The 15624-nt window shown below is 45.4% G+C and overlaps 1 protein-coding gene across 5 annotated transcripts in view; it reads right to left on the bottom strand.

Annotated features, from left to right (window-relative positions):
• Nucleotides 1–512: 512 nt before the first annotated feature.
• Nucleotides 513–15624, bottom strand: part of Egf (epidermal growth factor) — a 79333-nt gene continuing 64221 nt past the window's right edge. For 3 of the 5 annotated variants that reach the window (XM_029475163.2, XM_029475162.2, XM_021157941.3), the window contains 6 exons: nucleotides 14816–14938; nucleotides 12887–13031; nucleotides 8618–8785; nucleotides 6143–6269; nucleotides 4069–4174; nucleotides 513–1506 (listed from right to left, as the gene is read on the bottom strand). In XM_029475163.2, the coding sequence (XP_029331023.1) occupies nucleotides 1283–1506; nucleotides 4069–4174; nucleotides 6143–6269; nucleotides 8618–8785; nucleotides 12887–13031; nucleotides 14816–14938 (893 nt within the window). In that variant the 3' untranslated portion in view covers nucleotides 513–1282. Of the gene's footprint in view, nucleotides 1507–3688; nucleotides 3751–4064; nucleotides 4175–6142; nucleotides 6270–8617; nucleotides 8786–12886; nucleotides 13032–14815; nucleotides 14939–15624 lie in introns of all 5 variants that reach the window. The other 2 variants (XM_029475164.2, XM_029475165.2) reach the window with 2 other exon arrangements.

Genomic DNA, 15624 nt, shown 5'->3' with positions numbered 1-15624 from the left:
TTCAGAAAGGCTGACTTCAGAAAGGCTGACTTATTTTTCTGGGGCCGGTTTACTTATCAGAAATAAAAGACAGGTCTTATGAACTTTCAGGCTATCCATTGTCAACTGAAGCAAAATTAAATTCAAAAAAAAAAAATGGGAAGAAAGTCACTGAAGAATTGAGTAAGGTCCTCAAGCCTGAAGTCACCCTGCCCTCAAATGCCCACACATGTCCACTTTGAGAACATGGCTGCTCAGGCCTTTTCATTCTGATTATGTAACCCACATCCTAACACTTGAGGATAAATGAGTGGTAAAGATAAACAGCGGCAGGAGTTAATGCCTGGCCTGCACAGCCTGAAGCCCCGGACTGCCTGGGAAACAGTGTGTATACCCCGTATCCTCTGTGTTAGCCACGCCTTGAAGATGCACCATTAGAATCACAGTTAGTTCAATCTTCTTTACAGTGAGTGACAGGTTTAGTGAATTACTTTGGTCTGGCTCAAATGATAACAAACGTCATCAAACTATAATAAAATGCCGATGCTTTAGGGTGATTTTATTTAAATAATTAGGATAAAATAAATCAAGCAATTTTTTACAATCTCATGTCTTAAATTAAAAAATCTATGAAAACAGCAGAATTGACCGTTTTCACTGGGAAAGACGTCAAGAAGAAAAGACGATGGTTAAGACACACCGTCATCTCTTAGGCAATGTTTTTAAAGTTAAATATTTTCATTCAAAGATTTTTATAGTACAAAAAGATGATCTAATTCTGAATAAATCAGATTCTAAGTTACAGTTATTTTCACTAATTTATCACAATTCAGAAGGCACAATTATGAGCATGGGCCACACTTGCAGTATATCATAGCAACAGTTACAATGTTCCAAGCATTCCTGAGAGTGAGCTAAGACTTCTATGTAGATCATATCATTTATTCTGCAGTTGACAGAGCATGGGGTCACCTGCTTTAACCCATTCTTTCTGAGGCAAAAGGAAAAGAGGCAAACCGACCAGTGAAGAAGACACAGCTTATATATGAATGTCTTGACTTTGGTTTCTAATGATTTTTTCCACTTCTCTTTTGAGCATCTTCAGTGGAACTGCTTAAAGCAAGAAGCAAAAGGCGCAGCTATGCCACTGTGCAGCTCTGCAGCTCTGCAGCTCTGCAGCTGTGCAGCTATCTTCAGGACCCTGAGCAGTGATTAGCCATGGAGACTGGAGTACCAAGTCTGTAGCATTCTACCAGCCTGGTTTGTTATTTCCCCTTCTGTACCTTCTGTATACTCCCAGTTTCTACTGAACTGGCTCTGTCTGCCCTGGCAGGTCTGGAGCCCTTTGATGACATGATCCATTAGCTGACTGGAGAGAATGCAGCTTCTCAGGTCCCACAGGTCTGTAGGAGGGTAGGTGGGAGTTTCCCTCCATTTCCTGGGGTCCTCTGTCACTTGATGGTGGAATCCCTGTGCCCATTCCATCTATGTGGGGCTTCTGTCTCCATGAAGTCAGATGCACTGATCCTGTTCAAAGAAGGTTGGGCGGGGGGACAAGAGAGAAGAATGAAGGGGAAAGAGGAGATAAAGGGAGAGGAGGGGCGGAATAGATATGAAGAAGAGGGATGAAGGAGAGGAGGAGATTTCATTGTTCACAATGACTAGACAAAGAAATCCTTGTAACAGTCATGGGATCTTAAAGCATAAGAAACAAAGGAACCCATTGCAACCTATCTGGGGCTCAGGTTTTTTTTTTTTTTAAGATTTATTTACTTATTATATTTAAGTACACCGTAGTTGTTTTCAGACACACCAGAAGAGGGCATCGGATTCTGTTACAGATGGTTGTGAGCCACCATGTGGTCGCTGGGAATTGAACTCCTGACCTTTATAAGAGCAGTCAGTGCTCTTAACCGCTGAGCCATCTCTCCAGCTCTTGGGGTTCAGTTTTTAAAACTGGCAAAGCATCAGTTGGTTGAGATGATCCAAAGAGCTAAGAGTGCTCCCTAGCCTTTCCTGTGTACATTCCACCTCCACATCAGGACCATACATGCCTTAGAACATTGTTTTTCCTTCCTCCCAGCATGGTCCTCTTTCCCTAACCCTCACCCACGGGTGCTGGCCGGGGTCCATGAAGATGTCTCTGTGCTCAAACACTACTACTATGCTTCCATGCCTTTGTGTGTGTGTGTGTGTGTGTGTGTGTGTGTTTCATGACAGGGTTCCTCTGTGTAGCCCTGGCTGTCCTGGAACTCACTCTGCAGACCAGGCTGGCCTCAAACTCAGAAATCTACCTGCCTCTGCCTCCTAAGTGCTGGGATTAAAGGCATGCGCCACCACTGCCTGGCTTCTTCCATGCCTTTCTAGGAGAACCAGTTCAGAGTCAAAACTGACCTTTAACTCCTTCCTCACTCTTCCTCCCACCCAAGCTCCGTGTGTGCTTTCACTGTAAATACCTATGAGGTGGGAACTCGATGGCTGGTTAGACTACTCACATGGGAAGCTAAGGAGTGGATCAACTCATTTGCTGTCCAGTGTATAACAGTATTAATGTTCAAACCCCGAGGCTCTCAGCCTTCCCAATGCTGCAACCCTTCCATACAGTTCCTCGTGCTCTGCTGGCCCCCAACCATAGCATTGTTTCCATGGCTACTTTACAGCTGTAATTTTGCTACTGCTATGAACTGTCACTACTGCTGTCCAGCAGTCTTAGGTGTATGTGACCTCCAAAGGGGTTATGACCCACAGGTTGAGAACTGCTGCTCTAATCCATTCTGCCCTAACAATGTGAATCCCCCACCTCTGGTATAACTACATTTCTGTCAAATCTTTGAGCTTTGGATTAAGTTGCAAAATCTTACCACATGTTTCTTCTAAGCAGATTTTCTCTGAAAGGGACCGTGTGTTGTTGGCTGCTCAAGGAAAAGTAGTAACTACAAGACAGCCCTTTACCTTCTAACAGTGCTGGCAACAATAGCTAGGCAACTATTGAAAATCTGAGTTTTAAGAGAATACAGACAACAGTCACCATACATGAACATTTATTACAGTTTTCAGTCAATCCCTTCATGAGCCTTAATAAACTGGTCTTGCTCAAATTAGGCAATAATTTTTTTTTCTGAATTTAGTATTTTAGGTTACAGCATAGAGCATGTTCAAACTGGAAATTTAGAATGAGTTTTCTGTAATAAGACCCCAGGTTCTCCCTACTGGAAGCAGGAAGAGGGTGTTATGGCGGTGTGTGTGATGGGAACTATCAGGAGATATAAGTAACACTGACACTTAGCCGGCTCCTGGCACTAGCGGGGAACCTGTTTTTATTGGCTCAAAGATTTCCTGTGCCTTCCCAATGGCTTAGGACACAAAGCATGCTCAGCGCTGCCCTCTGGGCTGTAAGGAGGATAATGATATCTGAGCTCCAAACCCAAGGGACAGATCACAGTACAAGTCCTGGCAGAGGGACCACAGCAAAGGATGCAGAGTACGCTCCAGGGGAGCTTGAGAACTTGGCTCAACTCTATGGTCCCTTAGTGGTCTGACTGGACTTCTCAGCCAAGAGCCTGGCTGAGGGCTAGCTCCAGGTAAGACTAGAATATGCTGAAATCCCTAGGACAAAGCCAGATCAACTTCCATCAATAAGAACACTCCCTCCAGCCCATGGAACCTGTTTGGGGAGAGCTATTTCCATCCCCGGGGGAGCTATACTCACAGCGATGACGATGGCTAAGAACCAACACTAGGGATAGCCTGCAGTCCTAAGCAGCTCAGGGGCTAAGAGAAGAGGAGATACAATCAAATGTGTTTCTCTCCTGGTATCAGTGCCTCCCAGGGCTCACTCAGCTTAGACAAGGCCAATGGCCTTTTGTGACTAGATGACATTTCTCAGTGGAAAACACTTTTTTTTTTTTTTTTTTTTGAGACAGGGTTTCTCTGTATAGCCCTGGCTGTCCTGGAACTCACACTGTAGACCAGGCTGGCCTCGAACTCAGAAATCCGCCTGCCTCTGCCTCCCAAGTGCTGGGTTTAAAGGTGTACGCCACCACCACCCGGCTAGAAAACACTTTTGATCAAGGTAAAATACCGACTCACCAAGTCGCAGGGAGGGAGACAGGCCAGCATCTACTACTGCACCATTCGTACCATCCGCAGGCAGACTCCCATTCTTGGGGTCTTGGTGTTCTTCTAGGACCACAAACTGCAGAAAAGAAAAGGGTTCAGGGGATAACTAGAAGCCACCTTGATAAATCTTCAACTGTAGTCAGTCTCACCCACACAGAAGGTGAAGCTGGAAAGAAACGCCTTGTCAACTGTCTCCAGCTAATGAGTAGATTTTCTTTTTACAGTTTTACCATGTATGTGTACAGGTGTTGTGGCTGCATGTATATCTGTGCATGTGTGTATGCCTGATGCCCATGGAGACCAGAAGAGGGCACTGGATCCCCCGGAACTGGAGTTACAGATGGCTTTAAGCCAGCAAATGGGTGCAAGAAATCAAGCCCCAGTCCTTGGAAGAGTAGTCCGTGATCTTAGTACAGTGTACTTAGATATAATAATAAATAAATCTTAAAAAAAAAAAGAATCTTGGATCCATAGAGGGTACTGTTTTGCCGCAGATTATACAAGTGTCCTTAGGTATCACCAGTACTTGCCCATCGGCCAGGCCATATATGTGGGTTTGGGCTACCACTGTTTGTGTGTGTGTGTGTGTGTGTCTATATATAATTCATTTAAGCATACTATCGAGTCCCAGGTAATTGCGACCACTAGTGAGTCTGGGTAACTACTACCTTGCAGGGATCCCCAAGCTGTTCTTTCATAGGTGGCAGCTCAGAGGCAGAGTGCTGAGAAAGAGGCCCAGATAAGCACAACAGCACTTCTCTTTACTCAACAAACCATTTTTGTCATTGTTTGCATGGTTCAGACTCACTGCACACTTGCAATGCAGGCTGAGCAGAGCCGACTGGCCTGCACTCAGGCCAGACAGGTTAGGTATTAAAAGAAATCAAACAGAAAGAAGAAGAACAGAAGTAGGTCATGCTCTGGGCACAGAACGCAGACTGGCAAAGTCCTTCCTTATCAGTAAGTGACTGGGTGAAGGGCAGCCTCAAGGTTTGGACTTCTGTGTAGTTCAGAAAGGAGCCCTCCACAGGGAGGACCTAGAACTCAACAGTAAAGAGCATAGAAAAAAAAAATATCCGCACCTATCTTTCTCATCAAGGGAAGGGTAGGGAGGTTGAGTGAGTGGAGTCAGTCAGGGGATAGGGACAGAGATGCTGGGGATGAGGGTGACTCTCAGAAGCTGTTTTCTCTCCCTTTCCATTCCTCAGAACGCTCGTCACCCTTAGTCTCCTCCTCATCAGTGGTCTCTCTGCAATGACGTATTGCAGAGTCAATATAGCGGCCTGCTGTGTGAGGGCATAGGCTCCTTATTTCTAGCTCCAGCCAAGATGCACATTGCAAATGTTCCAACCACGTGCCTCTCTGCTAGAAAGAAGCGCCCAAGCTCCAGGACTCTGGCTGCGGTGGACGGCAGCTGATGGGAGCAGATTTGTTTTTGCTGCTTCTCCTCCGGGTTTGGGAACTCGGCTCTCCCTAGCTCTCTCTGACGTGTGCAGAGGCAGTTGGTGTGGACAGCAGTTATGACAGCTGGGGTGGGGTGGGGGGACACAGCTCAGCAGCCCCAGCTTCTGAATGAAGTTCAGAGCCAACAAGCTGCTTGCTAGCTACCGCAGCATGGAATTTTGATTTTTTAAAATTAATTTTTTTTTAATTTAAAAAAGACACACATGCAGAAACCATTTCTCCCCTCTTATGATTTAAATGAGATTAATTAAATGTGCAATCTAATTCTCTATAGCCTGTCAAGCGCCATGCAGGTAATTTAGCTTTCCACAAAGTCATGAGATGTCAAGGAACTGAGCACCGCCCGTGTCCTAAATCACATGGCGTTTATCAAGCTGGATCTTAGAGTTATACAGAAGAAGACGAGAGGCCCAGAGGTGAAACACTTGTTGAAGACTGGCTGGGCGCTAAGGCTAAAAGACATTTTGAGAGCAGTTGGCAGCTGGAACTGAGTTCAGTTTCTCTGGACATCAGGAAGGAAGAAGACAATGAATGAGAATACTTATCAAGCAATTCATAGCTCAGGCACTGATAACATTACCCACGGTTGGGGACAAGAAGCCACACCAGCCCCGCTGCTGCTGCTGCTGTCAGGCCCGCTGCTGCTCACACTTCCGCTTGGCTCATCACAAGGGTTCTTTGGGGATTTTGATAGCTGCTTCTGAGTCCTGAGATAAAGCCAAAAAAATCTGAGTCAAGCTCAAAATAAAAACAAAACACCCATCCCACTCCGTGAATACACTCCGGGATAACCCGGAGCAACTGTGTCGACAAGTTAGATCTACAGATGGTACAGACACAGTCAAAGAACACAGCTGGAAACCCCCAGGCCTGTATGCAGCTCTAGGGGGCAGTACTGGTAAGCAAACAGCTCTAGGGATGCTCAGAGGGACTTATGCAACTCTGGGTGCACTGCAATCACAAGAGTTCTGACAAGCCTTTTTTGTCAAGCAATAGTCCTTACCAGTTGTGTGTGTGAACACCGGTTTGTGTGTGCGCACCTGTATGGGAGTGTGCCCTTGTATGCAGGTGAAAGGCCTTGCACCTCTTTCTCAATTGCTCTACATGTTATTTTTTGAAACAGTGTCTCCAGTAAACCCAGGGTTTGCCACGAAGCCCCAGGGATCCCCCTGTTTCTATCTCCCCAGTGTTAAGTGCACAGTGTGCCCTGCCGTATTGTATTGTATTGCATTGTACTGTATTGTATTGTATTGCATTGCATTGTATTGTATTGCATTGTATAGATAGGTGCTGAGGGCTGAACTTGGGTCCTTAGGCTCGTACGGTGAACACTTTATGACAGTTATGTACGTGGGCCCTTCATCATTTTTGCTATTGGGCTACAGCAGTCTGAAGCTGAAAACCCACCATCCATTCACCCCTGGCTTTCAATCCCCACCCACCCGCCGCTGCTCAGGCGTGCTTACTGGCGTGTCCATGAAATCAGAGCTCTCTGGAGGCTGAGGCAAAAGAACCTTGAGTTTGAGGCTAGTCCAGGTTACATAGAAAGACTTGTCTTAAAAAAAAAATTCAAATTTCTGAAAAACATTAAGTCACGTATTAATACATCAAAAAAACAAAAATAATTATATCAAGTGCAGTGATGGGCTGGTGAGATGGCTCAATGGGTAAGAGCACCCTACTGCTCTTCCAAAGGTCCGGAGTTCAAATCCCAGCAACCACATGGTGGCTCACAACCATCCATAATGAGATCGGACTCCCTCTTCTGGAGTGTCTGAAGACAGCTACAGTGTACTTACATATAAATAAATAAATCTTAAAAAAAAAAGTGCAGTGATGGGCCACCCAATTAAAGGTTCAAGAGTTTTCCTGGGGATCTTGTCTCCCAGAAGTGATGGAGGTTTTTAAGTATATATGCCTCTTATTAGAAAGATTACTATTCATATAAAACAATAGCAGTGTTTGTTATACCCACTACACCAGGCCTATGGCAAACTCAACACACTAACTCAGCTTCACAATAACTCCTGTAAGAAGCATTATTATCCCATACCGCATAACAAAGAAAACCAGTGCCCACAGATGAGAAGGCACGCTGGGGTGCTTAGGTGCTAACTTGGATCTGAGATGTACAGGCTGCTTCCAGAGCCAATGCTATTTACTGCTAAGCGTGCTATATAGCAGGGTCTTTGGGGAGAGCACCTGGCTGATTATGCTCAACTTTGCAGGCTATGAAACAGTTGTAACTTGAGTGCTTGCTCAGCTTCGGTAAATGTGGTTGGATATTTACCTTGTGATGGCAGTAGGTACCTTCCATAGCACCAGGACGCTGACACCTGGTAGCTAGGTCGCCACTGGACAGTTTTATAAAGCCCCTTCAGCAGGAGTCTTGTGATTCCATGATTTTTGTTTTTAACAGCACAGACTATTATAACACTTCCTAAGCTGTTTCAACTGATGACAGTGTGACATCATCATTTTAAAGGAAAGGAACAGGAGCACTGAGACGCCTGCTCCCCGACGCTAAGGTAGTGCTTTTACATAAAATGTACGCTACCGTCTCACCGTTTAAAAACCCCTAACTTTAAATTACTGAAAACGAAACCCAATGACCAGAATTTCTTTCCAAGTTAGAGAAGATCATGATTTCTCTCTAGCAATAAGTAGGTATTGTGGGTAATTATCAGCAGGCAACCATGAAAAATGAGAGTTATGCCGGTTGATGTGGGCATGCGATGCTAAGAGACTGGACTGCAGTAGTACATTGTGGGAGATAAGCACATCTGATGTGAGGATGCAGCACACGTGCAAGGTCCTGGGCTCAGTCCTCAGCATCGCCAAAATGGAGGACCACAGATCTTACACACGTGCAATGACTGGAAAGGAAAAGTAGGAACATTGATGTTTTTGTACAGCCAAGTCCAGGCTGGTGAAAAGAGCTCACTCCTCCTTTTAAATGCAGTATTTTGCTCAAGTTCATCCCAAGGAAGTATGCATTTCCTGGGGGAGCTTAGAGAAAGGCTGTCAAGTTTCATGGTAAAGACGAGTTACTTACCTGTAGTAGTAAGTCCCCCACATCCCCAAGAGGAGCAGCAGGACCAGCGCCACCATGCAGACAGCCACCACCATGATGTCATGCTTCTGCCCGTAGCCAGCATGACGCAGCTCCCACCATCGTAAGTCTCGAGTCTGACATCGATCCCCAGAATAGCCAACAATACAGCTGTCAAGGATACAGGAACAGAGGTCAAGCAGAGGCCCCCAGTGCCTGATTCTTACAAATTCAGTGTGCATTGTCTCTAACCCTGTACCTTTCCAGATGCAGCTTTGTGAGCCTGTGATGTCAGCTGACAGTACAGATTTACCATCAACACTCACAATATTACCACTCATGGGCTTCCCCCTTTTCTCAGCCCGCCTCTGGGACGATGGGAGCTATTTGCAAATCATCTCTACAAGGCCTAACAGAACACCGGCTACAGATAAACTCTCCGGCTAACGTTCCAAGGAGACTCCCTTTCTAAACCAACACAAGCCAGGAGACACCTGGAGACAGATGTCTGGCCAGACCGCAGCAGTCCTAGGTCAAAGAAGAGAACTAGGAAACAGAAACCCTTCCTTGTCGAACCCCAGGCTGTAATAGAAGCACACACAGGCCCGGCATTGGAAGCAGGGCCTTGGCTGAGGAGGGACTGTTTGCTTCTGTAAAACTCACCACTAGCCAGAGAGAGAATGTGGAAAAAACACAACAAAACAAAACAAACAACAAAAACCAGAGACATGAAAGGTGGGGAGCTATCCTGAAGGCAAAGGGCCATTTGCCTATAAATTCCTCACTGTCCAATGAGATGGTTACTCTAATTATCAGACACCAGTTTGCTAGCAATGCTCAAAAAGTAAGCGAAGCAATGCTGCCATCTACTGGAAGTGCTCGTTTCTAGAAACCCAGATTCCAAGAAACAACTGCATTTTCTTCACACCAAAATTAACTTAAAAAAAAAAAAAATCCTATTAAAATTCCCTTCTCCTGGCCCCAGACCTACCACCAACTCATCCACTTCTCCACTTCACTCTAAAAGGACCCGAGGTGGGAAGCATGGAAGAACACTGTTGAACGTTCCAGAAGATCTGGAGTCTCTTCCCTAGTTCTATCCATCATAAGAAAGTGGAAACTCACATCCTCCAGAGGAAAGAAAAGGAGCAATACTTATTAGTCACCATGACTGACACCACACTACACACGGTTTTTACTTGCTATTTTTTTTAACTTTTTTTTTAGATGCCTCCTATTATACAGGTAAGGAAACAGACTCAGCATTAAACAATTTGTATGCGGTCACACAGTTAATGACTGGCAGGCCTGACTCGTGTGGTTCTCAGATGTCAAAACATCTATGTGGTCTGTTGCACTGTTGCTTCTCACAGGGCATCCTGCTCTCCTCACCTCTGAGCAGACCATGGAAGAGAGGCAGGAGCTGAGGTGGGGCCTAAAGGCTGCCCAGGCTTCCTGGGGTCTATTTTTAATTCTAACTCATTTTGTTTATAGCTATTTATTGACAATCCCTAACAGTCATTTGAAAAACAACTGCTGCATGCTAATGGGCTCCACTTGCAAACCAAAGTGATCTGGGGTCTTGAGGACCGTGTCCAGGGCAGTCAAATGGCCAGTGCTCCTTCAGAGTCCTTCAGACTCATGGGGTCCGGCCATGAGTCTTTTGGATTATTTAACTTATTAATTAGTTTCGCTAAACCAAACAGAAGGTTTCCTGGATAAATACATTTGAGTGTCCATGGTCAAACAATATGAAGTCACTCTAGACCAAGTAAGGGTAAAGCAGCCTTTTAAGTGAGTTGTGGTCACAAAGCCGCAAGGAATGGCAGAGCTGAAAGCGTTCTCCAACCTCTCCTGTCCTCAAGAAACCTCACAACCTGCTTGCTGTGGGGTGGGGTTGCAGCTTTGAAAAAGGTGCGTCAGAGGGATGTCTGGCCAAAGCCAAATCAGAAAGAATGAAGACCTCTGAGCTCAAGCGTTAGAACGTCCCAAGAATCCAGACCAGCAAAGTTATAGGGAACCAGTGGGCGTGGATGCTTCAGGAGTGTCCCCGATGAACCCGCACTGGCAGGAACCCCCTGAGGTTTGTGGCTGTGGAATTCACAGCCGTGAGGGAGGCTGAAGGGACAAACGGAGGGAAGCTGAAAATCATTAAACCACATTTTGATCTAATCAATTCAAAATAAAGTAACGCTCCATTGAGTGTGGACACCAGCGACTTTAAATACTGCTTTTGGTTAAAGGTCCTTAAATGTGAGGGACGCCTTCAGCTGTGGCCTGTTAATTAAAGACAAGGCCTCCTGACCCAGGCTGGCCTTGAATGGAAAGACCTAGAACTCCTGATTCCTCCACTACTACCTCCCGAGCTGGGGCTGCAGGTGCTCCTATGCCTATGCCCAGCTCCAGTTTAGCATGTTTAAAACACAATGGAAGAAGATGCAGCTGCATAGGGACATAACGATAAATTCTGGCAGAGTCAGACTGGAGGGAAAACTGCACTATGACAAAATTCAAACCCTTCATACTGCAACAGTAATCTAGGGACCTAAAGCTAACTACCATGAAGGAAATAAGCCATAGACAATGACACATCCCAGTTTTGTAATTTTTGTATTTGGTATAATAGGATTAAGTGTGTAGATAAAAACTACTTGATTGCTAGCATTAATTAACTATTCATTAAAAGTGAATTATTATCTTATACTTGAAAGCATCTTGAGTTACAAAATCGTGGTATGGTAATATAAACTCAGAAGCAGAGTTTACTAGAATTGAGTCCTTTTTACTAATATTTCCAAACATCTCCACAATTTTTGTCAAGCTGATGTGATTTTTTAATGCAAGACCATACTCAGTCAAAGAATATAGCTTCTTCTTCCTCTAACAACTTAGTTTCTTTTCATTATTATTAACAAAAATCACAAAATTGTTTAAGTCCATAACATCCATTCCTGAGGTCCACAGGTCCAGGCATGTGAGACCTACATGTATGCGCACACCCGCGCAGCCCCTCACATTGCCTTGAACATGTGAAATTAAAGTAGGATGTAGTCCTGGATTAAACCCTGCCCACTTGGGTTGAGTGTGGATATCTGTGTGTAGGTGAGCATGCACTGCACCTGGAAACCAGAATTTAATATCAGGTGTCTGCGTCCTCTGTTCTCCACCTCTTAAAAGTCCTTGTTTATTTCTTTCTGAGTGTAGGTGCATAGATGCCCCAGAGCATGTGTGCAGGTCAGAGGACAGCATGCACGAGTCTGTCCTCTCCTTCCGCCATGTGGATCTCAGGGACTGAACTTGGGTCCCCAACGTGGTGGGAAGAGTATTTATTTGTCCAAGAAGCCTACTGGCCAGACATTCCACCTCATAATTAGGGGCACAGTCTCTCACTGATCAGCAAGACCAGAGATTCTCCAGTCTCCGCCTCTCCGGTGCTGGGGTAAAAGCATTCACTGCCCGACCTGGGTTTTTATATGGGAGCTAGAGCTCTGAACCCAGGTTCCCTTCCTTTGCTGGAAGCATTTTGCTGATGCTCCCTTCTCCCTAGCCCTGTGTGTAGCTTTTATTATACAGGGAAGGCTTTCATGGTGAGTACCCTGGAGTATCTCAAAGCTCTCAGTCCTCAGAATCATTTCAGGTGAGAGCTTGGCCTGTCACATCACTCAGAGAGCTGAAAGGGGGGCAAACAGCAGCAGTGTCTTCCCTCAGCAGCGGTTGCCAAGACAACCGCCATGTCATCCCTCAAAAGCGGGTGCCAAGACAACAATGAAAAGTGAACTACTAAGCTAGGCATGGTGGCGCACGCCTTTAATCCCAGTACTTGGGAGGCAGAGGCAGGCCGATTTCTGAGTTTAAGGCCAGCCTGGTCTACAAAGTGAGTTCCAGGACAGTTAGGGCTACACAGAGAAACCCTGTCTCAAAAAACAAAAACAAAACAAACAAACAAACAAAAAAGGTGAACTACTAGAAAGAAAACTTTTTTAAAAAAAAGCTTTAAATATCAGAGGCAATAAGTTCAGGGTGAATATAGGCGCAACATTTTTATAAACCTAGAATCTGGCTGAAACCAAATTGATTTGAGTAAATTTCCTACAAAGCTGCCTTCATGTTGAAGGCAGAATTGAATTTCTAGACTTTGTTCATCCAATTACTTATGTAAAAAGAAAGTCATCACTGCCTCTAGAAAAATCTCCTCTGTATAAATTTTACAAACTTCCTGAAAGTCATGGACCACACTTTTACCTTGGGCTCTCAGAAAGATGCTCAACTCACTTGCATGCGTAGCTGTCCAGTGATTCAATATGTATGCACACGCCACCATTGAGGCAGTATCCATCATATGAGGATGGGCATCCTGGGTAACTATTTCGGTCCAAATGGTGGCCATCTTCCCCAAGGAGAGAGGGTGCGGTAGAGTCTGGAATAGTCAAAGACACTACTTTCATTTTTGAGTTTCTGTGAACAACTTTCTACGTGGTCTCTTGATGACAGTGGAAGTCTCAGGAATGCTGAGTTTTACCCTCCTAAGCAAGCCTGTGTCACCCACCAAAAGCTAAACCCTTCTCTCTCTTGGATTATCACACTGGAGGCAAAGAAGAATGGCCAACCTTAAATCTGAAATGAACAACAAGGGTCTTTGTACAGCTCACAAGCTACTCAGCAACACATGGCTCACTGCCCTTCTAATCTAGGGAGTCACAAACATTCATCCCACAAAATACTTTCTTCTAAAACTGATTCGACTTTTAGGGGCCCCCCCCAGACGTGAGACTATAGCCACTCATGGGAAGAAGATGTTACAGTTATGGAGAAAAGTCAAGATGCCAAGCCTCTTGGTTTTGAATAGTTCCCTATGCCTGAAAGGGAAGGCACTGCTGCTTGCAACTGACTAAGACGCTTTTCAGCCTGTCCCCAAACTCATGGCAATCCCTCTGCCTCAGCCTCCCAACTCCTGGGATTATAGGCACCAACTACATCTATCTTCAATACCTCTTAAGTGGAGAAAAAATTACCCGAGAAAAACAAAACAGTTCACTATCAAACCCAGAGAGCAGGCAAGTATGAACTTTTCTGTCTGCAGAACTGAGAGGGCAAGCCCTGGCCTGGCTGTCAGGGTCTTTTGTGGGGTGCTGCCTGGGCTGTGTGGGTGATGAAGTCAGTACTGGGGACTGTTTTAAGAGAAACAAAAGCTGGCTGGGTTGCTAATTCATGTCAAGACACTCGGACTTTAAGGAATCAATTTTAAAGTAACCTTGAAAGTAAGCTGGGCACGGTGGCGCACACCATTAATACCAGCACTTGAGAGGCAGAGGCAGGTGGATTTCTGAGTTCCAGGCCAGCCAGGACCACACAGAGAAACCCCATCTCAAAGAATTAACAACAACAATAACAGCAATCCTTGAAAGTGGCTCTTCTGCCATCAAAGGCCACACTGCTGACAAGCTGCCAGAGGTTCCCTGTGGCCACTCCCGGTGCTCGGCAACCTGGTGCCACAGCCTGCAGTCCAGACTCAGGTTTGCTGCATGTGTAAAATACATACCAGAGGTGTAAGACTCAGTATCAAAATCTAAGTAGATTTTATACAGATTAGCTCTCGTTTTGTTTTTGTTTTGTTTTTGTTTGGTTTGGTTTTGGTTATTTTGAGACAGGGTTTCTCTGTCTAGCCCTAGCTGTCCTCCATAGACCTGGCTGGCCTTGAATTCAGGGGTCTACCTGTTTCTACCTCCCAAGTACTGGGATTAAAGGCATTCACCACCATGCCCAGCTAGTCTTAAATTTGTATATGTGGAAATAAACAAAATATACTATTACAAGTCTAGACATAGTTTTGACCTGTCTAGCCCAGCTAAGTTTTTCCACAGCCTCTGAAAAGAACCAACCAGTGGAAAAGGAGTCACAGAGTTAAGGAGAAACCCCTATACTGAACTGTTAGGAGGAGGAAGAAGGGGAGGAGGATGAAGAGGAGGAGGAGGAGGCGATGATAATAATAATAATAATAATAATAATAATAATAATCAGCTTATTGCAGATGCTGTAAAATGAACAAAACCAGAATGACCTCAAATTCCGCAGTCCACCACCAATCCGGTGGTGAAATCTAGGTCTCCAGCCAGATTAAAGAATCCCCAAGGCAAACAAAAGGAGCCTAAGATTTCTTGAACCAAGTTTTTCACGGTTGATCTGGACCTCGCATCCACCTACCAGGGCAACTCCGACTGGGCGAGGATGGGCGGCCTGCGCAGGTGCAGTTGTAGCCTCCCTCCGTGTTGGTGCAGGCGGCATTCTCACCGCAGTTGTGCGCCCCCTGCTGGCACTCGTCAATATCTGTCCCAGGAGTCCGTGGGAAGAAAAAGGGGTGCAGAGAAGGGAAGGAAGGGTTACAAAACCACAGAGTCCAGCCGTGTAGAAGGGGTTTCTTCACCTGTGTGGTGCTTCATGTTCAGAGCCCTATGCATGCTGGGGGTCCTGTCATGAATGCTAGAAATAAAAGATTGCTAGGTCCATGGCTGCACACCTATTGCTGGACTCCCCGGCTCCTGAAAGGGTTTCTTTTCACTTGTAAGGAAAGACATCAAGACTTCTCCAGACCAAAATCAATAAAGCACCTCCAGCAAATAGCATTTTACATCCTAAAACTCGGACTTCACTTTTGCAACTAGATGTTTATTCATTGACATAAATGGCATGTCAGGACAGGCATGGCAGTGCACGCCTTTAATCCCAGCACTAGGGAGAGAGAGGCAGACAGATCTCTGAGTTTGAGGCCAGCCTGGTCTGCAGAGTGAGCTCCAGGACAGCCAAGGCTACACAGAGAAACTCTATCTTTATATAGTATTATCTATATAAAGAACTAGCCCCCCCCCCTTTAGCCCTGCTGCCAACCCATGTCTGTCTCAGCTGTTATTGCCCAAACAAATAGGTCTTCCCATTGTCTGTACTGAGTTACCTTCAGGAGAGCTGCCTCAGTCTATTCCAACATCTCAGACCTCCTCTGGGCTGCTCCCAAACAC

Source organism: Mus caroli, unplaced genomic scaffold, assembly GCF_978045245.1.
Source record: "Mus caroli unplaced genomic scaffold, Mus_caroli_1 scaffold_3, whole genome shotgun sequence".
NCBI classification, from domain to species: domain Eukaryota; kingdom Metazoa; phylum Chordata; class Mammalia; order Rodentia; family Muridae; genus Mus; species Mus caroli.
The sequence above is the reverse complement of the archived record's forward strand: the minus strand, read 5'-3'. Positions and strand labels throughout refer to the sequence as shown.